This window comes from Euprymna scolopes, chromosome 29, assembly GCF_053919585.1.
Source record: "Euprymna scolopes isolate OS-2025 chromosome 29, ASM5391958v1, whole genome shotgun sequence".
Classification (NCBI taxonomy): domain Eukaryota; kingdom Metazoa; phylum Mollusca; class Cephalopoda; order Sepiida; family Sepiolidae; genus Euprymna; species Euprymna scolopes.
Genome location: NC_136510.1, coordinates 17,059,932 through 17,083,944, shown reverse-complemented (window position 1 = coordinate 17,083,944; position 24,013 = coordinate 17,059,932). Strand labels below are relative to the sequence as shown.

General features: G+C 34.3%; 1 protein-coding gene across 31 annotated transcripts in view; it reads right to left on the bottom strand.

The window, feature by feature from the left end:
* Positions 1–24,013, bottom strand: part of LOC145252512 (dedicator of cytokinesis protein 3-like) — a 468,467-nt gene that overhangs the window by 287,698 nt on the left and 156,756 nt on the right. For all 31 annotated transcript variants that reach the window (XM_080112022.1, XM_080112023.1, XM_080112026.1 and 28 more), the window contains exon 3: positions 8,375–8,415. In XM_080112022.1, the coding sequence (XP_079968148.1) occupies positions 8,375–8,415 (41 nt within the window). The remainder of the gene's footprint in view (positions 1–8,374; positions 8,416–24,013) is intronic.

Here is a 24,013-nt window from a genome sequence, read left to right as displayed (position 1 = left end):
ATTAACTCGAGGATATGGATTATCGAGATTGTCAGCTGGACAACGAACACCACCATGAAAGGAATAAAAAGGATAGACAGAATGAACAAAATATGTGCTGATTGGACCCTGACAGGTATTACCACTGGTTCAAGAAAGATCTGAGAGTAGTGGAAACTAATTATGGCTTCACCACTGGTCAGAGTTTTACATCATAACCAAAACAGCATCAGAGTTTTAAATGATTGGTCTTCAATATTAAAAATTCTGGTCAGAAAATTCTTTAATTTCTACCGACACCAATATTTCTGTTTTCAAAAACTGATTTTTCAGGCTTCAGTACAATGATCGTTCCTGGTTAGATGGAAGAAAGGATTCTATTAAGATTATGGTCATTCCACTATATATAGCTACCCAGCTGAGTTTAAAATGCTCACAGTACCCTAAGTACCAAAACTGGATGAAAGAAGGAAGGAAACAAACAAAGGAAGGAAGGAAGAAAAGAAAGGACGGACGAAAAGAAACAAAGAAAAGAAGAAAACAGAGGAAGGAATAAAATAAAAGAAAGGAAGGAGGGAAAAAGTAAGACAGAAAGGAAGGAAGGTAGGAAGGAAGGACAGAAAGGAATGAAGGAAACAAGAAAGTGCGATATGAAGGAAAGAAGGACGGAAGAAAGGAAAGAAAGGAAGGAAGGGAAGAAGAAAGGAATGAAGGAAAAAAGAATGAAGAAGAAAGAAAAGAATGAAGAAAAAAGAAAACAATGAAGAAAAAAGAAAACAATGAAGAAAAAAGAAAAGAATGAAGAAATGAATGAAGGAAAAATTAAAGGACTGAAATAATGTAGGAAGATATAAAGAAAAAGGAAACGGAAAGAAAGAAAACATGAAAGAACAGAGATACGAATGAAGGAAATAGAAAAGAATGAAGGAAAAAAAGAATGAAGGAAAAAGAATGAAGGAAAAAAGAATGAAGGAAAAAAGAATGAAGGAAAAAAGAATGGAGAAATGAAAAAAAAAAAGAAAGGAATAATGGAAAAAGAAGGAAAAAAGGAATAAAGGAAAAAAGAATAAAGGAAAAAAGGAATGAAGGAAAAAGGAATGAAAAAAGGAATAAAGGAAAAAGGAATGAAGGAAAGAAAAAAGGAATGAAGGAAAAAGGAATGAAGGAAAGAAAAAAGGAATGAAGAAAAAAGGAATGAAGGAAAGAAAAAAGGAATGAAGGAAAGAAAAAAGAAATGAAGGAAAAAGGAATGAAGGAAAGAAAAAAGGAATGAAGGAAAAAGGAACGAAGGAAAAAAGAAAGGAATGAAAGAAAAAAGAAAGAAATGGAGAAAAAAGAAAGGAATGGAGGAAAGGGATGAAGGAAAAAAGAAAGGGACGAAGGAAAAAAGAAAGGGACGAAGGAAAAAAGAAAGGGACAAAGGAAAAAAGAAAGGGACAAAGGAAAAAAGAAAGGGACAAAGGAAAAAAGAAAGAGACAAAGGAAAAAAGAAAGAGACAAAGGAAAAAAGAAAGAGACAAAGGAAAAAAGAAAGAAACAAAGGAAAAAAAAGAGACAAAGGAAAAAAAAAAGAGACAAAGGAAAAAAAAAGAGACAAAGGAAAAAAGAAAGGCACGAAGGAAAAAAGAAAGGCACGAAGGAAAAAAGAAAGGAATGAAGGAAATGGGCCCGAAGGAAAAAAGGGACGAAGGAAAAAAAGGGACGAAGGAAAAAGAAAGGTATGAAGAAAAAAAGGAAGGTATGAAGGAGAAAAGGAAGGTATGAAGGAGAAAAGGAAGGTATGAAGGAGAAAAGGAAGGCATGAAGGAGAAAAGGAAGGCATGAAGGAGAAAAGGAAAGAATTAAGGAAAAAAGGAAGGAATGAAGGAAAAAAGGAAGGAATGAAGGAAAAAGATAGGAATAAAGAAAAAGATAGGAATGAAGGGAAAAGAAAGGAAGGTGGGAATGAATTAATGAATGAAGGAACGGATGAAAGAAAGAAAAATGAATGAAAGAGAGAAAAAAGGGATGAAAGAAAAAGGGATGAAAGAAAAATGGGATCAAAGAAAGAAAAATGAGATCAGAGAAAGAAAAAAAGGGATGAAAGAAAGAAAGAATGGATGAAAGAAAGACGAAAGGAAAGAAGGGAGGAATGAGGAACAAAGGAATTAAAGAAAGAAGAAGGAAATTAAGGAAAGAAGAAAATTAAAGGAAGAAGAAAGAAGGAAGGGAAAAAAGAAGGAATGGAAAAAGGAAGGGGAAAAAAGAAAGAAAAAAGGAAAGGAAAAAAGGAGGAAGAAAAAGAAAAGGAAAAAAGGAGGAAGAAAAAAGGAAAGGAGAAAAGGAGGAAGAAAAAAGGAAAGGAAAAAAGGAGGAAGAAAAAGAAAAGGAAAAAAGGAGGAAGAAAAATGAAAGGAAAAAAGGAGGAAGAAAAAGAAAAGGAAAAAAAGGAGGAAGAAAAAGAAAAGGAAAAAGGAGTAAGAAAAAGGAAAGGAAAAAGGAGGAAGAAAAAGGAAAGGCAAAAGGAGGAAGAAAAAAGGAAAGGAAAAAAGGAGGAAGAAAAAAGGAAAGGAAAAAGGAGGAAGAAAAATGAAAGGAAAAAAGGAAGAAAAATGAACGGAAAAAAGGAAGAAAAATGAACGGAAAAAAGGAAGAAAAAAGGAAAGAAAAAAGGAAAGGAAAAAGGAAGAAAAAAGGAAAGGAAAAAGGAAGGGAAAAAAGATGGAAGAAAAAGGGAAAAAGGAAGGAAAAAAAGAAGGAAGAAAAAAAAGGAAAAAAATAAGCACGGTCTTAATGAAGGATCTTTTCTTGCATTTTTTTAAACTTTGGTATGGTAATACCAAGTTCCTTTTGCACTCAGGATGCCCACCAAAGTTTGAGATGTTCATAGCATCCTAAATACCAAAACTGGATGAAAGAAAGAAGGACAGAAATGAAAGAATAGAAAGAAAAAAAAAAGAAAAGTAAAGAAAAAAAAACAATAAATCAATGAATGATTTATTCTCACATTTATTTAAGTTTGATATTGGTAAAATAGCAGATGCCTTATGCATTCAGCATCTCCGGTGATTCGACCATGTATAGCATGCAACCTCTTGCATTAACTCTATAAGGTGTTTGGATATCTTAGACACTAAAGAGCATGGTAGATCAAGAAGGACATAAGATAACTGCATCCAACCAGGCTGATGCCAACCATTCGGACAAGATTACATGGATAGCAGGCGTAAGATATTGGCTGGTTTTGGTCACTTCAGTGTCTGGGACAGTCGCAGCACTATAAATACCAAAACTCTATGAAGAAGAAAAAATAACTGTTCTCCTGCAGTTTCCTCTCTTCTCATGTAACCATTGGCAAATGGACAGCACAAAACTAAAATGTGCATTTTTTTTTGGAAGCTAATTAGATGAATTGGGTGTGAAAAAAAGAGTTTTTGTTATTGAATAGACCTCTAAGTAGTAAATGATGTAGCTTTCATCAATTGACAGTGTGTTACGTGTTAAAATGAGCAAAAGAGGAGGAGGAGGAGGAGGAGGAGGAGGAGGAGGAGGAAGGGTACATAATTCATCCAACAGCAACAACAACTCTATTCTGGATGAAAATATGTTCTTAGCACTTTGCATGTGTTGCCAAATCTATGGAATTCATTTATAAAAAAATGGTCGATATTCATTAAGAAAAAAAAAATGTCTGAGTATCAAATCGGATAAAACGCACCTCTTTTATTCAAGGCGTCTAACATTCTGCAATATATCAATAAGATTATTTGTTTTTGTGAAAGTCGAGAAGTTGACAAACCATACTAAAATGAAAGACTGTGTGGCTTGCCTGATATACGAAGGGTATTCAATAAATAATACCCTTAACCCACTTTCACTGGTCTGATGTAGGTGAAATTATGGAGGTCTAACGATTTATATCTCTGTGTTACACGACAAATTACAGCTCTGAAACAATTGTGGTTTCTGATTTACAGGTGTTTGAACTAAGTCAGGTAAGAAATGGAGCCTGTTGAGTGTCATGCAGTGATCCGGTTTTTGTATTTGCAAGGACATACACCACAAGAGACTTTTAATGACATGAAAGAAATGTATGATAATGATATCGCATCATATGACCTTGAAAAATATTGGCATCGTGAATTCAAACATTGTCAGAAATCTGTGGAAACAGCTTTCAAATCTGGTCACTCCCCCCTTCTACCATCTGTCAGTGAAGTTATCACTGCCATTTTGAAAGATCAACGCATGACTACTTGCCAAATAGCCTAATAGATTAAGATTAGTACAGACTCTGTGAAAACCATAATTCATGAGCATTTGTATGTGTACAAATTATCTGCCAGATGGATTCCCAGGTTGCTGACACTTTTCTGGAAGCAAGAACATATCAACTGGCAATCTGTTAAGTCTTGAAATTGGCAGAGGAGAGAGGTGCATAATTCATAGAACATCAACTCTATTCTGATTGAAAATATGTTACTAGTGTTGTGTGACTGCCTCCGGGAACAGTAGAGCTCCCCATTGAGGGGGGGGGGATTAAGACTGCCGAAACACTGAAGAAGGCCGAGCAACTATGCTTATATTAATTGTTAAGCATTATTGCGTGCCCAAGCAGCGGTGGCTAAACTTGCTGAAAGGAAGAGTTAAGTTATGCACTATATTGTGTTTTTTGCAAAACAGACATATACTTTTATTGTTGGGGGGAAAAGCGACAATTTGATGTTGTTTTGAGAGCATCACGAATATGATTTCGGTTCTGGGGCCAGATGAGGGGTCAAGGATTAACCTCCCGGATCGTGGGAACTGAAAGCTGCGAGCATTCGCAGAATCACCAACACACACACACATCAGGACTTCCCCGGGGATGACATAATTATTGGCGATTGGTCAAGGGAATAACCTACCCTACCTATCACCTGACTAAATAAGTGAATGCCCGTGCCAAAAATCTGTTAGTTGAAGCTCTAATCAAAAAGTCACCATCGCACCCCTTCCCAGTCTGTCGCCACCGCAAAACATGGAGAGTAAAATTCAATAGTGTGGTGTTTTGTAAGAAATCAACATTGGATATTTGCATATAAGTTTATATTATATTCTGTAAATTTGAGTTGAATTAACTTGTAGAATAGAGAAATCTAATTTGTCTTTCTTTTGTGTGCATGCAAATCTATTCACTTCCAGCATGATACGACATATCAACCCGAAGGTGAAATCACTACTGAAACCGACCAACCAGATCTCTCTGCGCCCAGAGAAAACGCAGCAGAGAATTCCCCATGAAAAATAATCAAAACGCGTGTGTGAGGGTTCACACCTGTTACCAGTGACCCAGGAAGGTCATATTCAGTGACCTGTGACAAGAGCCCATTCAAACCAGCATTACGCATATGTTGCAAAATCTATGAAATTCATTTGTAAAAATGGTCGATTTTCATGAAAAAATTTAAAAAAATTTGAGCATCGAATTGGATAAAACGTTCTTTTTATTGGATTAATTAGTTTTTAAGAACCTTAGAAATAAGCGAAGATGAAAGCAACAGATTCGGGTCTGCACTAGTTTTTTTTTTTAATAAATAAACAAAATGTTGTCCGTATTTGTCAAAACCTTAGATTCTATTTTTCAGATTGTGTATACCTTCAGTGTTCTAGATTCTCATTTGTAAATTACTTTATTCTCAACGATTATTCGAGATACTTAAATTGTAATTCTTTACAGACAGTATTGGAATAATGATGTAGAAAATATTTTATATCTCCCCCCCTCAATTTTTTTTCTTAAAATGAATCTCTTTTTATTAGAAATCAAACTTGTAATGAAAAACCAAACAACTCAGGTTTCCTATTTGTTTATTTACATTGCGCACAGGTCAACCGCAAGAAACTGATACAAACCCAAATTAGTCGCTTTCATGCTCGCTTATTTTTGGGGTCTTTAAAACTTATCTGATCCTTTCCATTCTACGAGTCAAACATTCTGCAATATTTCAATAAAATCTACTTTTGTTAAGATCATTCCTTTTATTCTATAAATCAAACTTCTATATTATCTTAGTCTGTCCATTCCACTTTTTCTTTGAAACTAATAGGCCAATCTGGCTGAAATTTTGTATGGAACTTTATAATGAGTAGGGCTGTGACAACAGCATATTCTGTTCATTGTTTTGACTCTTTAGTATATATCCATTAATATCTTATATGTTCTTATATAGACGGATGTGGTTATTGGTTGATTAAGTGTGTCTGTGTCGGATATTTACCCGAGAGTGAAAAGAATGAAAAGAATATTCTGTTTTCACAGCTCTAGTTATGAGATGCAGTGAATTAAGTATTATGATGTCATTATAAAGGTCCATAAAAAATTTCAGCGAGATTGGCCTATTAGTTTGAAAGAAAAAGTGGAATGGACAGACTAAGATAATATAGAAGTTTGATTTATAGAATAAAAGGAATGAACTTAATTAACAAAAGTAGATTTTATTGAAATATTGCAGAATGTTTGACTCGTAGAATGGAAAGGATGAAATAAGTTTTAAAGACCCCAAAAATAAGCGAGCATGAAAGCGACTCATTTGGGTTTATATCAGTTTCTTGCGGTTGACCTGTGAGCAACATCATATTTAGGGATTAATATTTAATGCCATAGTGAGCACAAATTTAACCATTCAAGCATCAATTTGGCATAAAGCACTCATTTTGTAAACAAACTATAACCTTTGTGCATTAAAAAACGAACATAAAATCTAGTTCTGCACTAAGAACAAAATGTAGTATCTGTTTTGATACTACACTTCACCTTTTCTGTCCTGTCAGTGGGGGGGAGAAATCCTTCTGGACAGAGACAATTTTTGTCTTTGTTCTTATCCAGCATGTCCTTTTTTGTGGAACTGGATTTTCCCCCACATTATAAACTGTCTAACTTTGCTCTCATAGAGAGGCAAGTAAATATTAATATTATTTGCTTTTGCCAAGGTCGTAAAATTGATGAACCACTATAATGCGAGATGGCAGCACTGCCTTGGAATTCATCATTTCAGACTGACCTGAAGAACTCATCCGATTGTGCCACAACCCATAGATGTACATTGAGTGAGCCACACCATCATCAAATGGCCCAATTTTTTAATTAATTTTTTCAAGGTGGCCTTCTGTTCTGTATACAAAGCTCTGATTAGATAAATAGATGTACACACATCTCAGTTTCAGATAACTAAAGAAAAGGTAGATCAAAGACGACTTGAACTGCCTCGACCAAAAAGGAATTCAAACATTGATATATCGAAATAAACGCATGATAGGATTTCATTGATTGGTTTGGTTTTCTTGTTTTATTTTATGGCATATCAAAATAACCCAAACCTTTATTATACTAGATTTAGGAAAACAGTTTGTGTTGATGTAATCATTTCTTATGCAAGAATTTTTTCAAAAACAATTATTCTTCAACATAAAGATCATCATTGTCCACAACTTTCTGGCAACAAACTGTAAAATTTCAGATTTGGTCAAAGTATCAATCCTTTAGGTTTAAATTGAAAATTCTTGACAGGCTTCTTCAACTTCATTGAAAGACTCAAATCAGTGCATTCCACCAGCAACAATACTGAAGAATTAGATTGTGTATAAGGTCTGCTACTGTATACCCCAAATGTTATTCCAACTGAATATGTTCTATTCCAATCAATGGAGCACTTTAAAAGATCACCAATTTAAGTTATTTAACGAAGTTAAAGAAGCTTGTTAAAAATTTTGCTTCAAAGCCAGACGATCCATAGTTTGACCAAATACAAAAGCTCACATCTCATTAGCAGAAATATGTGAACAATAGTCTTTATTCAAAAGCAAAATCTATAAAAATGAATTTTTGAATAATGAATAATCATTCATGCAATCTAATAAATTCAAATTCTGCTAGTTTTGTCTTTTCTCACAAATTCATTAACAACGATATTTTTATTTGTTTTATAAGTAATTTATTAAATTAAAGCCTTAAACTATTTACAATGATATCGATTTCAGCACGACTTCCAAACAATTTATTCTTAAAAATAGATAGCATTAAATAAGTTAGCTATAGAATTTGAATTCTATATGCAAACCGATAAATAAAACAGACATTTAAAAATAAATGCAATATGGTTGACACTATTTGACTAGACATCAAAGGACATAACTCTAAATTCATATTTTTATCTATTATATAAAGGAAAGTTGTCTGTGTGTGTATATCCCAACTAAAATTCAAAAACTATAAAACAAACACCCACAAAATTGGTATATTTTTTATCAGTGTCGATCCGAATTAATAATATCTAAAATTCAAAAATAATTATTCATTCTTTGGGGTAGAGGGGTTAAATTGGGCCAGGTTTTGTTGGGAGTAAAAAGGATAAAAAAGAGAAAAAGAAAGTCTTACCGGTTTGTTCTTGTTCTGAAGAGAATAGCCTCGATACCAAACTGAAAAAAAAAAAAGTAAAATGAAATAGACAAAAGAAAAAAAAAAAAAAACTAAAGAAAAAATTATTATTTAAAAATAAATATCAATTATCTTTCTTTTTTTTTTTTTCTTATTTGTGCACACTGAATGAAATAAATTAACATTAAATTTACATAACAAACTGCCTGTAATTGGACACTTTGTTACATATTGAGCAAGTAGACCTGTTAGTATATAAATTGGTTAACTTGACTGGAGATGACGTTCACCCAGCATGGGTTGAGATGGCTCCTGGATAAATGCCAACCATGCATGACAGTCCACAGCAGCCAAGATAATAATGGGCAGTCAATAACTAGATCAGCAGTGAACATCAGAGATCTGTGGACCAAAGTTAGGTTTGACATTGGCTTTAGTGTGTAACAGTGTCTTCAGCAGGCCTCCTGGGTTTTCAACAACCTTGGAGCGGTTCTGGAACTTTGTTAATGAACCCTGCTAGGTTGCAGTGTACAGTGAGGCTGAACCAGCAAAGTCTTGAGACTTTGCAGATATAAAGTGGTTAGTTGAAAATAACAGGAAATGAAAGTTCAGTCGTGATCAACTTGGTGAACTTAAGGTTAGTTTTACTCAGCAGTGAGAATTGATAGAAATGGATGCGAGATCACATGGTTCAAAGAGAATGAGTGAGAGAAGCTGTCAATTCCTTGGAAGCACTAAAAAGATTTGAAAATGGCATTTAAAAAATGGGTACTTGTGCAGAATAAGGATCATGATATCATCAGAATTTTCCAGGCAGTTTACGTAAAACACTGAAAAGGTGACAAACAAAAGTTTTGTGATTCTTTTTTTCATGCAAACACTGGCCAATTTTTAAAATGAAAAATATATTATTTCTGTTATTACAAAGATAATTTTATGAAAATTTTTTTTGAAATTAAGAAAATACAATGAATAATTATTCAACAATTTTTCCAAAACTTTAGGAAAATTAAAATTCAAATCAAGAAAAACAAAAGATTCATTGTAAGGTAAGTTTCATGAATAAATATCTATTTTTTGCATATCAAAAAACTGATAGCAAACAAAAAACATTGAATTTTATCATTTTCTTTTGTTTAAATCAAGATAAACATTAGTTGTGTGTTTTTTTTTAATAAGCCAATGATAGCAAGAAAATGTTTTCTTAAATGATGTTGGCTGCTTCAATTTCATTGGCTCAGCATTTTGGCGCCTGTTGTGGTTTTTACATAAACTGCTTGTGAAATTATAACAATAGCACGGTCCTTATTCTGCATAAGTACCGAAAAGTGTCCTGATAAAAAAATGATAAGTGATTATTGATCTGTGTGTCCATCCTCTCCTTTCCCCAACCCACTGGTTAGTGATTTGGAATAAAGATCTAGTTGAATGAATCTCCTGTTTTCTAACATTTTTATCTTTACTTTGTCCTTTTCTGAGGGTATGAAAGAACTTATTGCAGATGGCTTTTTTTCAGTTTAACAGGATCACAGAAACGGTGAAGACATGTGAACGGACATCTCGCTGCTCAACTCCCTACATAGTATCCCTGCAACTTATGTCTCCGATAGTAGCTCCCTACATCAAAGTGGCACTATACCTTGCTTGGGGCGAATATAGAATAAAAATTTAAAAAACTGCGATAAACTAACAAAGTAGAATTATGAATGTTCATTTATTGTACAAAGCTGAAACGCAATAAGTTTTTCAAAAATAATCGATAAAGTAATCCAGATATCAAAAGTGTTAAGTGTTGAGACATTATGTTGAACAAAGATGGCGGTGAAGAATCAGTGCAGTTCCGATCTTGTGTTAAGTTGGTTGGTTGTTTTTGTTTTACGGCATATCAACCCTTTTTGGGTTATTTAATGCCGAATCCAAAGATTTTGAAGAAAATTTTTTTTAATAGAATATATTTGTTGTTTTCACATCGGTTTCTATTTAACCCATAGTTGGGACCCTAACAGGTACTACCACTCCGGGTCAGAGTGGACCTGGGAGTAATGGTAATTAAAGGGTTGCTCCACACTCCCCAAAGCCCACAAGCTGGGGCCTCACCACTGGATATAGTTTAAGGTCATATCCAGGACCCCCATTGACGGACTTTTACCCTCTGCAGGGGGGCAATCAACGTATTCTAATGCCCCACCGACAGGGCCTCTTGTGTTAAGTAATTCCTAGTAACAAAGATGGCGGCAAAGAATCAAATGCAGGTTCGTGACAGAGACGATGGCGAACTGATTGAATCCAAAATTTGACAATTTTTATAGTAACTTTGGAAGCTTCTGATTGGTTGGTTATTATAACTTGTGGTTATAAAAACGATCGTCGAAATCATTGGTGGCATACTCCATTAGGAGTCAAAAACATTTTAACAAGAAGAAAAAAATATTTTAAAGGATACTGAAAAATTGTTCGAGAAATATCACCTCCAAAGGTATGTTACTTTTTTTTGTTTCACTATTGCGATACGATGTCCCTTCCACCCAAGTGTTAGGAAGTAGGGTTGGTTGGTTGTTTTGTTTTACGACATATCAACCTTTTTCAGGTTATTTAATGCTGAATCTGGTGATTTTGAAGAACGATTTTTTACTATAGTTTATTTGTTTTTTAAGTCCTATTCTATTTAACCCATAGTTGGGACCCTAACAGATGCTACCACTCCGGGTCAGAGTGGACCTGGGAGCAATGGCAATTAAAGGGTGGCTCCACACTCCCTAAGGCCTGCAAGCTGGAGCCCTCACCATAGTTTAAGGTCATATCCAGGACCTAGGAAGTAGGGGAGAAAGAGAAAAAGAAACATGACAAAAAGAAAAATAAATAAATAAAAGAGGAAATCGGTTTACTAACAGAACAGTGTAGAGGAAGCTGAATAGGATTGTTAATCAAGGCGTGGCAGTGATTTATGACATAGAACTGAACAATGGAGGTCAGTGTGTTTAGAGTTAGTTTGTGGTCAGTTGGGGATTGTGAGGAGTTTGATGGTCATGGGTTTATGATAGTTGGTGGCTCAGAGGTTCTTGGAGATCAGAGAGATTGAAGCTGAAGTCAAACGAGAATAGATAGGGCCAATAAGAAAATTGCTGACCACACAACTAATGAAGGACGTTTGGGGTTCCTCCTTGTATGCTATGTGACAATATCTGTCTGTCTGTCTGTCTCTCTTATACACCCGCCCCCAACCAGAGTTTAACTGATTTGCATCAAGTATTCGTCTTGTGTTGTTTATTGTGGCATGATCATGAAGATGATTGTATTATGCTATCTCAAGTTAAATCAGATTGCGCACTGACATGAGCATTCTCATGACAGTTTACCGAGCCTTACTACTTCCATGCTGGCTCATGGCAAGTTGTAAATGGGTGTTTATTTTATTTTATATTGACACCATCACGAGAAGATTGGCATATTACTATCTTAGTAATATGTACTCTGCCCATTCCTTTTCTTGTAAACTAATCACGTTCCATTTGCATACACATTCCTAAAAACTCTCAAAACACTATACCTGTTTGATTGTATATAGATTACGCATTTTGGCTAGGATTTCTTTCATCTCAATTCTAAATGTATATATTGTGACCCCCTCCTCCTCCTCAATATAGAAAAATTAGGTTTATAGTGAAGACTGTCTTTTTTTTTTACTTTCAATTTCTGCCATCAATTTGACTAGATAATTAGACGTGGTCAAGCGAACAAGAAAGCCATTCTAAACATGAGGAAAAGGGGAGGACACTTTCATCTTGGACCTAGAGACATTCACCCACAATGGTTTAAGCTGGCTCCTCCCATAAAACACACAGCATCCTGGATGAACACAGACCACGTGTTGCATAACAGTGTATTTCAAATTAAATGTTTCATTGCTTTCACCAGTGGGCGAGTGTATAGCTGTGTTTTCAATAAAAAATGAACAATTTCTTTCTTGATATAAAAACAGTCTCACTTTATTTTGACAATTGGGGTGTGTCAGATAGTGCTGGGGGGGGGGATGACAGACCAATTCATAGCAAGCATGACCTCTGTAATTGTCCGTTCCTCGACTGACCCAAAACCATTTTTTTTTATTACAATTACATAACTCTGAACCTATTATCCTTTGTTTACCATTGACGTGTCGTTTACATCACAGGTCAGAATCTGGGCTGGTTTCTCTCGCTTGGTCTTTTTACTGGAACCTGGTATCGTTCTGGAGTCCTGTTAGTTTAATTCTCATTCTTGTTTGTTCCAGTATATGGCTAAAATGCATGACGATCTGCAGCAGTCAAATTATGGGCAGCCAGTTCTTGGACCAGTGGTGAATACCAAGTAAATAGATGAAAACAAAAAAGGACAGAAGAAGCGCTATAAGGATTTTTTGAAGGATGATATGAAGAAGTGTGGAAATAATCACACAACATTGGAGACAAGTGTATTCAGGAGAGCAGGGTAGAGAAATGGAATAAGGGTTGGTGTGGAATGATTTGAAAGTGAATGCCATCATTATGATGAAGAGCTGAGAGCAGCAAGAATAATGCATCGCAAAAACTTTCACAAAAAAAACACTCGACTAGCTACAACCACTATATACAATATCCCCCACTCTCTACCTGTGCCTAAATCTAAACACAAATTTCACAAATAAAACTTCTTTCATAGAACTGTCCTTCTGGACTACTTCCTGGCCAACTACAGTATGGTAGCCTTTAAGTTCAATGTAAACAAATTCTTGTTGAGCCGTCCCTATAAATAGTCAAATTCTACCCAACTTACACTATTAACAATCACTATACTACCACTTTACATTCATAAACCTTTATCTTCGAGTGGCTTTCAAGCCTTGCTGTGACGACTCCTTCACAAAATAATAAAAAAAAATCAGTAACGTGTTTAATTTGTCAAACAGTAATAATATATGCCTGAATTGTGGTAGGATATGTGGATTTGTAATTTAACTCTTCTCATATGAGAACCCAGAAGTGAATCCCATGGAAACTCATATACTCGATTCAAGGATAATACAGTTTCATTTATTAATGAGTCACCGGTTATCAAGGCCAAAAGCCACTCGAGGATAAGGATTAATGTGGATTAAAAATAATGACTACAATGAATAAAATTTGAGTGTTTATGGGGACGGTTTATAACAAACGTTTATTGACAATGGGTTTTAAGATGTTGTAAACCTCAGGGAAGCAATCTTGTGAGAACATATTCTACAGATGTTTGTTGCTTCTTTCAAGAGATCACTTTGAAGTACTCATTTCAGAGAATAAGTTTTGGTTCAAATTCCAGGCTTTCATATCATTCCTGATTACCTCTTCCCAGGTCGTACACCAATGAATTCACTCATCCTGATCGAAGATTTCTGATAAAAAATGTTACTAAAGTTGACATGAAAGGAAAACAAGACAAAAATAAAAATGGCTGATAATATTTGATCCTTAGTAGAAAGATAAGTTTATAGTGAGATTCACTTGAAAAAAAAAATTAAAAAAAAAAAATGTGGACAAGATTATTTTTTACCTCCAGAGATTTTTATTTTTGTGTATGTGCGGAGAAGGGGTGGGTTGCTTTTTTTTTCTGATTTTTCATATCTGACGTTTTTTTATAACTTTGTTTTTTTAGTGATTTAAAATGATAGATGTTTTTGTAGTTTTTACACAGAGCAAAGGTTCCCAACCTTTTGGGGGCAATTCCCTATCTCATCAAATCTAAAATCCTGCCTTTATTTCCTCTCCATCTTATTTTAAAAGTGAACCCCATTTTAGCAGATTTAGTTATTTACTTGTCGTTTGTTTTCAGATTATTTAATGCCGAATTTGGAAATTAAAAAATACAGAAAAATGTTTATGATATACATATCCGTCACAGAATGAAGATGTCATATTCTAAAATCATGTAAATTGATCAAACAGTTTTATTTTTGAAAAAGAAAATCATATTTTATAAGTAAGCAAAAAGAGACCATCTCCTATTGCCATCTTGGAAAAAAAACAAATGCAGATAAATCCACAATAATTCAAACTTGCGAAATCAACCCTGTAATTTCCCCATTAATCGCTGTAAATCGTTTAAAAAGGATTTTCTTTATAAAAATAAAAATATTTAATCAATTTATGTGATTTTTGGAATAAGGCATTTCTGTTCCGTGACGGATATGTACATCATAAACATTTTTCTGTATTTTTTGTTTTTTTAATTAGGTTGAATTCTAAATAAAAACCAATATTTTTCTACCTCCTCTTTTTTACCCTCTCCTCCAGTCACTACCTCTTCTTACAACCACTTCCTCCCTCGTCTTCCTCCAGCCACTACCTCCTTCTATAGTCACCTCTTTTTTTTTCCTCCTCTAGCCACTTCCTTTTTTGCTCTGACTGACCCACTTCAAATTACCTCCTTTTTAACACTGAATCCTAAAAGAGAGCAACAGAACAACAAAGCGTTTTGTAATTCAACCTAACCCCTGACCTGACCCACTCCAGTATTAGGTCAGAGGGCAAGGAACTTAAAATATCAGTCTTCTGAATCACAAGAGAAGAACTGCAGTCCAACAGTGTTTATTAAATGTAATAAACACCTGACTCAAAAGAAACAAAATTATTAAAAAAAAAAAAAAAAAAAAACTCAAGAAGGGAGGGGGTAGAATGACCAAATAATCAAATTATCTTCTATAATATAAATCTTGCCAGTCTGTTTAAATGTATGTATGTTTGTATATCTGCCTAAAACTTTCGACAGAGGCGACGGATTTTCACAAGATCGGTATAGTTTTGAAGCTCGACCCTTCGGACAACAAATATCGAAAAATTGGCCCAAAACATTAATTACTTCACCCTCAGCTGAGCACTTTTCTACAGGGAGGGGGTCGCTTTTTTCGTCGATATTTTTTCGAAAGTCATCGCTTCTTTTTGATTGTCTAGCTTTAATTTAAACCTACGTCACTTCCGGTTTGGTGATGGGAGCAATAGCTTATGCGTCACTTTTTTTTCACTTTCTTTTCCTGCTTCTCAGTACGAGTTCGAGCCTGCCTGCCTACTACCACTTTTTTTTTTTTTTTTTGGCACTCACAATTTCCCTTTTTACTTTCCCTTAACCAACACCCTTACACACACCTCCACTTTCTTTTTTGCCTTCGCGTCACAGGTTCGAGCCCCTGTCTTCCTACTACAACTTTTTTCTTTTTTTTTTTTTTTGCTCAACACACACCTACAAACACCCAGGCAACACCGGGAACCCAGGCTAGTCTATAATATAAATTTCATCTGTCTGTTTAAATGTATGTATATATATATTTGTATGTCTGCTTAAAACTTTTGACAGACACGTTGGAATATGACGAAACCGGTATCGTTTTAAACCCCACACTTTCAGATGACAAATATCGAAAAATTTGCCCAAAACATCAATTCCTTCACTCTCAATGGGGCAGATTTCTACAAGGAGCCGTCGCTTTTTTTTTTTTTTTTTTCCAGATATTTTCGAAAGTCATCCACCCTTTTCGATTGATTAGCCTTAATTTTGACGTTTGTGACTTCCAGTTTTGCGATGGACACAACAGCAAAGGCGTCACATTTTTTTTTTTTTCCACATTCTTTTCCACCTTTGCGGTACAGGTTCGAACCTGCCTGCCTCCTACCATTTTTTTTTCTCAACACACACCTCCAAACACCCAGGCAATGCCGGCCACCCAGGCTAGTATATATATATATATATATATATATATATATATATATATATATATATATATATATATATATATAAAGAATATATTTATTTATAATAATGATGAAACATGCCAACAAAATGCTGCCCAACGTCGTGTGCCGTGGTCTTCTCATCCATCTTCTGTTCTTATTATGGCCATATTATCTTTGATGTATTGGCGATCATCAATGGTAGCACAGGGTTCACAAGTATAAAATAAAAAAGAAAAACCCAAACTCAGGCACTTTACAGATATATTGGCTGGACTCTGGGTGTGTGCGACATCACTGACCCTCTACACGCTAAAGTCAACATTTATAAATCCTGTTGAGGATGCATTATCGGTCGATTGGTCAGTTCATCTTATTTGCTTCAAGCCACAATTCATTCTCAACTGTGTCCAGCTTTCAACTGAACTCTTAAGAGTCCAAGTTCCAACTGTAATTAAATCCAAATCACGACTGTCATAAAGTGTCCAAATCACTTCTGTTAACGTAAAATCCCTTGCCTATACTCAACATAATAAAACTCATCGTCAATCCTGAAGTACCCGCAAAAAAAATCTAAATATATCTCAATTTATTGTTCGGTTCAGTCATTTGTTATCGTCACCCTGACCAACAATCCCATGTCAAGTTTCTTTTGTCTACCTTCATAGCTATTGTCTACTAAGAAACCCTATTTCCTATTTTTTATTACCCCTCCTTTTTTCTCCTACTTCCTAGCACTTGGGCTCAGCTATAGTATCACAAACCTACCAAGTTAATCTGACGGGCTCATAGAAGCAAAATACAATCATTTCTGATTAGTTTGATTTCATATGTTATACTTTAGAAGTTGATCAAATCTTTGAAAACATTATTTCATAAAATATTTAATAAATTTTAGAACACTAAATAACGTTATATTTTTTTATTAAATTATTTTTTTTACTGTTATTTTATCTCAAACAAAGCACAGTGCCACTTGGATGTAAAGAATTAATATTCGGAATCAACTCTACAGGGACACTATGTGGGGAACTGAGCAGCAAGATGTTCACATTACACTTGAGTTTCTGCATGTCAGGACAATCAGGGAAGCAGGGACACAGGAGGGAATTCCAAAGTTTAGCAGTTCGAGGGAAGAAACTATTAGAGTAGAAGGCTTTCCAAAGGAGTGAGATTTTCTACTTGTCAGGTTAGTCAGGAGTATTTATGTTGAGGGGTTACAAGTGCTTGGAGTTCATCAGACCACATTCTTTTAAAATACTTGTAAAACAGGCACAGGGATGCAACATTGCAATGATGGAACAATTTATTTGTTGTTTTGATGAAGACCTTGTAATATGTCTATTAATGACGCCATATTTTAACGTTAGTAAGCATTTGTTTATATAAGGAAGAATTGGATTTCAGAATATGATAATTTTCAGAGGTCAGCCAATCAGAATGGACGAATTTTGGCGGAGCCTTCATTATTTATGATCGGAAATTGTAAAGATTATGGTAGATTTATGTATGTAAGAGCCAGTCATGGTTGGTGTAATCACAGAATATGTGGAACGTGTAGAATTCGTTCTGGTGACAACTGGTAGCAGTGGTAGGACTGGAAAAATAGGGACTCTTTCTTTCCGTTGCGATTGTAATGGTGTTGCTTGTAGGATGCAATGTAGCATTTTATTATCATGACTGAATGTGTTTAAAATAGTGTTCGAAATCTACATATAATAGTGGCTATTAGCCTAGATGTATTGAATTTGTATTTGGTATCTGTTGTCGCAAATCTACGATACTTTAATCCAGAGGGAAATTTCTGCAGTAATTTTATTATATATGGAGATGAAAATGTAAACTTCGAAATGCTAAACAATAATGACGGTATCCAAAGAGAAATTAAGCAGTTTAATTTAGTTTATGTGACATGGGGATTTATTTTTATGTTAGAATGTATGCATACACACACAATCTCTTGTGTACACAAAAATAATAAGTAGAATAACTGAAACGTTATGAAGATGGCAACAACAAAAATGAAGAAATATAGTTAAATGGTGATTTTTTTTTTTTTTTTTTTAGCGAAACAAGAGAAATGAGAGGTCAGTCAAAAGTCAGCTACCAAATTAATAAAGTTTTAATTTTTCGTTTTATGCTGAATGAGATTTAGGCAAAGATCATTCGATAATATGTATTGATAATTTTAAAGGTTTTAGAACCTCAAAGAATTAATTGTACATAATAATTAAAAGATAATGGATTTAATTCAAAGCAGATAAGATTAAATTATTTAACATTATCAGATAATTTCAGAATTAATAATAACTAGCGGGGGTACCCAGCGGTGCCCGGGTATGGAGAGGTGGTGTAGGGGGAAATTAAAACAACAGTAGGCAACCCGGGTGGAGAGGTGTTAAAAAAAAGTGGTAGTAGCGGGGGTGTGGAGAGGTGGGGGGATTAAAACAACAACAGGCAGTCCAAGTGGAGAGAGGTGTTGTTAAAAAAAAAAAAAAAGTAGTGGTAGTAGACAGACTCGAACCTGTAACACGAAGGAGGAATAGAAGGTGAAAAAAAAAAAAAAAAACTAACGTCTTAGGAATCAGGAAAAGAAGACGCAAGAAGTGTGGCATGTTTTATGAAGGAGGACAAGAGAAGTGGTGTGAAATGGCGAAAGTTGCAGAACATAAATAGTCAAACTTTGACGGAAAAGACAGTTTTGCACTCATGCTTAATGAGTGTGCGTATGGAAAAAAAACGGTGATCAAGGAAAAAAAGTTCCCCTTGCACAGAGTTCTGGTAGTGTGATCCCTAATTCTTTAAACACTACAGAGCACAACTATATTTGAAAATACATTTATATAATATTCTGACCCACACCCAAGTATGAAAAGGATTTGTTGAAAAATAAATGAAAATATAAATGTGGAAAAGTATTAGAAAGCTATAGCAATGCAGAGAACCGGGTGTTAAAATGATATATGGACAAAAATAAACAAACGAAAGAGGGTCTTGTAGAATTTTTTTTTTTTTTTTTTTTTTTTTACATCTTCATGTATCCATTTATTTTCTAGATCAATCACAGATGCAAAGTAGTAAAACAAACTTACTGTTTGAGATAACTGGGATGGTAGAATTCTTTGATATTTCGAGAATATAATCTTTTTCAAAAAGAAAGGAACCAAAAGAAATGTACATGAATCATATCTTTTACCGGATATTTTTATTAGCGCCACATAACATGTATAAGAGGAGTTTTTATGCCAGATTAAGTAAGAGTCACATCCTCTCTCCCTCACTGTGTCTGCTGTATATAAGACCAAGAATAAAGGCCCAAATCTGATGGTGAATTTTATTCATTTCAAAGTTCAGTGAAGTTTTATCTGTCCAAAAAGATTTTCAGCTTCAAATGATTTTGATATTTCAACTTGTACAGCAATTCTAGTCTCACCTACCACACCATACGATCAGAGCAACCTGCTATTAGTACAGATGTTTAAAACGCCAGTTTTGTCATATAGAGAAAATCTAACATTGTTGCTGAACGAAATGTTTCATGAATTCAATATCAGACAGCTACATTTTCCACATAAAATAAATTTCTGGAACTTAATCTTGAATTTCGCAGTAGAAGATATCACTCAGAATTAAGTATTAAAAACTATTTGTATTATTTATATTCTTCAGACTACAGTTCTCATCTTCAGTGTCATTGTTTGCAACATTTCGGTTGATGTAACCTCTGACCTTCTTCAAGTGTATCTTGTTGAACTCAGGAATCTTTTCATCAAACTTGGGAATTTTTTTCTATCAAACTTTGGAACCTGCACGGAATTTCGAACAGAACCCTTTATTTAATCGATGGGGTTACATGCTCTCATTCCATCAGTCATCACTGGATCCTAAGTAATTCACAATTGTATTTTTGGTCGCGCACACTGAGGATTGAACCTTCAACCTTCAGAAGAAGGGCACTTTTATAAACTGGATTTTTCCAAGTACTTTAACTCTTTAAATATTCCAGAGTTCGACAAGATACACCTGAAGAAGGTCGAAGATTACATTAAGCAAAACATTGTGAAAATAACATTCAAGATACGAATAGTAGTCCGAAGAATCCAAATAATATGAATAATCAATCCTCATCTCAAAAATTCAGATGCATTAAACATTATGTTACTGCATCTGAAATTGCCGTGTACAATTGAACTTCCCAATTTTACTCTTTAATGAAAGAATATATTCTCTGAGTTCAAAATTGACCTACTTTCATCGGGTTCAAATCAAAAGTGTTCATCATAATTGTGTTTAGGTGATCAAGTCATTTTTTAATATTTTACTTAGTTTTATCCCGTTGAAAATCCATTTTTTTTTTATTTTTATTTATTTTATTTATTTTGACAAGAGAGTCGCCACTTATCAACGCACAAAGGCCACTCGAGGAGAAGAGTTAATGATTTTCAGGAGGGCAGTGAGACAACATTGTGATGAGTGGTAATGGTGAAAACGAGCAGAATTTGATTATTTAAGCGGCTGAGTCAACATGAACTTGTTTACATTAGACTTGAAAACGACCATGTTATAGACAGCTGTTTAACATAGTTCTAAGAAAGAAATTTTGCTCATGGAATTTTTGTTTAGTTTTATGTACAGATAGAAAGTAAAGGAAAAATTGTGGTCAGTGGTTGTAGCTAGATGAGTGTTTGTTGTGAATGTTTTGCTGGGGTGACCATAGATTGGAGCTCAGCCGAGCATCTGCCATGAAAATTACAATACTGTAAAGACAGATGGGAAAAAGAGATAGTAGGGAGAAGAAAAGGAAAATGTGATGCAATGAAGATTTGGGGGGGGGGGGGTTATAAACACACTTAAATAGCGGTGTTATGAACAACGCAAACATGTAAAGGTAAAATGTCTATGGTCGACTGACCATGGCTACACCCAGTATAGAAGACAATAGTTGCAATTTGTTGGAACACAACTTATCAATATTATTTGGACTACTACTGTCCTCATTTTGAGTGTTAGTTTTGATTGATGTAACCTCCAACATTCTACAGATGTATCTTGTGGGGATCTAAAATCTGTAAAGATTTTAAAACGGAACTCTTTATTTAATCTACGGGGACAGCATGCTCTCAATTCGCAACTATATTCTGACTATCATCACTGAGGATTGGACCATCAACCTTCAGAAAAGTGTCACTAACAATTGAATATTATCAAGCATTTTATGTTACAGCACACGTCCTTGCAGAAAATTCTAGTATGAATTTTGGGATCCCTAAACCTAATTTTGTTTTTAAATATACAATTTTACCACTACAGATCACTACTTATTACTAAAGATCATATCTATATAAATAAAACAGTAGACGTATGTGGTGTGTGAGTAAATATCTAACAGGTAAACTCTTAAACTACTGGTCACATAGCACTGAAATTCTCAGGAAATAATATTCATGCACCAACGATGGTTTTATAGGGAATAATATCTTTGCTTACATGTATCTATATTGCATACAGACATCGGCAAATTTACATGTAAACTGTTCATTAAACATTAGCTGACGTTTTGTATGCGCATGCGCGTACATTCAATTTTTTCTCAGGCTGGAATGCTTGTATATCTATAAAAGTGAATTTGTTTGTGTGTGTGTGTGGGCATTTCCCTACCAAAGTACTCTGTCAATTTTCAGTCTACAGACTCGAGATTTGACATAAGGGGTATTGAGATTTGGGAAAATCTTTTTAAATCGGTTTTCAGCCAGAAATTTGGCTGTCAAGGGGTTAAAGTTCAACGATTTAACCTTTGAAAACTCTACCAAACTCCTCCACCAATTTTGAGTCTAAACACTTGGAATTTTAGATGTAGGTTACTTGGACATGGATTAAACTTTTAAATTCGATTTGAGCCCAAAATAATCTTTTTCTGTCCGTCTGTATTTCTCTTATTTTGTTAATATCCACTCATGACCTAAAAATCATATTTTCTTGGCTTTCTCATTTTGAATTTTGCAGTCTGATGAAGCAGACAGTAAATTTTCTGTCTGCAGAAACAATAGTAATAAATTAAGTCAATACTTGAGGTTGTAAAATAATTATATATATATAGTCTAAAGAAGCTTTGAATAAAAAAATGCAAAAATAAAGAATGAAGTTTAAATTCCCGGAAGGAAAAAAATATTAACTTTAACCTATCGCAGACTAAGCACCTACATAATCCGACTTCTAAAAAGTTTATGACAAAAGAGAATTCATTTATATAAGGATGAAAAAAAAAAAAAAAAAAAAAGGTCTGAACTAAAATTGTTAAATAGAAATAGACTTAGCATTTGCATAAGACGATTTCGCAAAAGTCTTCAATTTTAAAACAGAATTTAACTACATAAGGATGAAAAGAGAAAACCTTAACTAAAATTTTGTAACTAGAAAACGGGGATCATCAGCTGCTTACCATGTAGCTGTTTCAGAGATTATTAATTGCAACTTTATCTATTATTTATAGATTACATTTGTCAAAATGTGAAAATAGCACTCAGGACGAGAACAATAGTTCAAATAATCCAAATAATATGAAATTATCAATTCCCATCTCAAAAATTCAGAAACAATACAAATTATAAGGTTTTGAATTCCATGGAGATCTATGATCATGAAATCCACTGATCAAAATGTCAAGCAAAGGTGGTCATATTAGTTGACATTTAAACATAAAAATGCCATTCGGATGATGAATATTAAGTTGGTTCTCTCTCATTTGTAACAATGGCTGTTCGATTTAGCCTGCAATTAAGAGAAGGCCTTAAACAGACCAAATTGGGTAACAAAAAAAAAAAAAATCTAAATCTGTAAAACAATTCCTCTACAAAATTGAAAGAATCATTTAAAATTAAGATCTTCTTTTAAAAATATTTTTCCTTTAAATACTTCTGATCCATTGTACTTCAAATACATAAATGGATGAGAATGAAAGAAAAGTAAAAAGCTGAATCCAAATACATTTTTTTCATTGCAAAGAATAGGATACATCTATATATATATAAAAGCGAAAATGTATGTGTGTTTGTGTGTATGTTTGTGTGTCTGCTAAAAACTTTCGACAGACGCAACAAAAATTCACAAACTTGGTCTCATATGAAAGCCCCACCTTCCGGACGACAAATATCGAAAAATTGGCGCAAAGTGACCATCAGAAGTGCGTCAACTGATCGATTTTCTGCAGGAGGGGGGGGGCCAAAAAAAGTGACATTTTAATGTTAAACATTACATATTTTTAAATCGATTTATAACTGCCCCCAAAAATACGGCCGCCAACTCTTATACATAAAGTATACACGCGGCCGTTTATTTTGGGTCAACTTGTATTTAAAACCCGCTGAGTCATGTCACGTGATCTTGACATCAGCAACCTCTAATGGCGGTCTTGATTTACAATTTAAAAATGTTGTTATCGGTAAAAAAAAATTAATTAAAGTTAAAGTATGAACTTCTACGCTATGGCAACGTTACCAAAGTTATTACCACATTCAAAATAGGTAGATACGATAGTTAAACGAAAAATAAAGTAAAAAAAAAGTGAAGTAAAAAATACGCTTATAAAAAATATTAACGATCGAAGTTTTTTTTTTTAAATAAAAACAGCCAGACGCCATTTTCCAGTCTTTAGAGTAAGGCAGACGAAGTGAGAGAGAGAGAGAGAGAGAGAGAGAGAGAGAGAGAGAGAGAGAGAGATAGAGAGAGAGAGAGATGTCTAGACAGATTCGACAGGGGGGTGGGTCAACAACGCATGCGTCAGATGACGTCATGACCTGATTTACTTTAAATAGTTGATAAACCGAACAAACTTTATATACGCTGTTTTAGCGCAGGTAGTTAAGGCCTTGGTTCATTATCTAAACGTTTTGGGTTCGAATCGTGGTGTGAGATGTTTTTTTTTTTT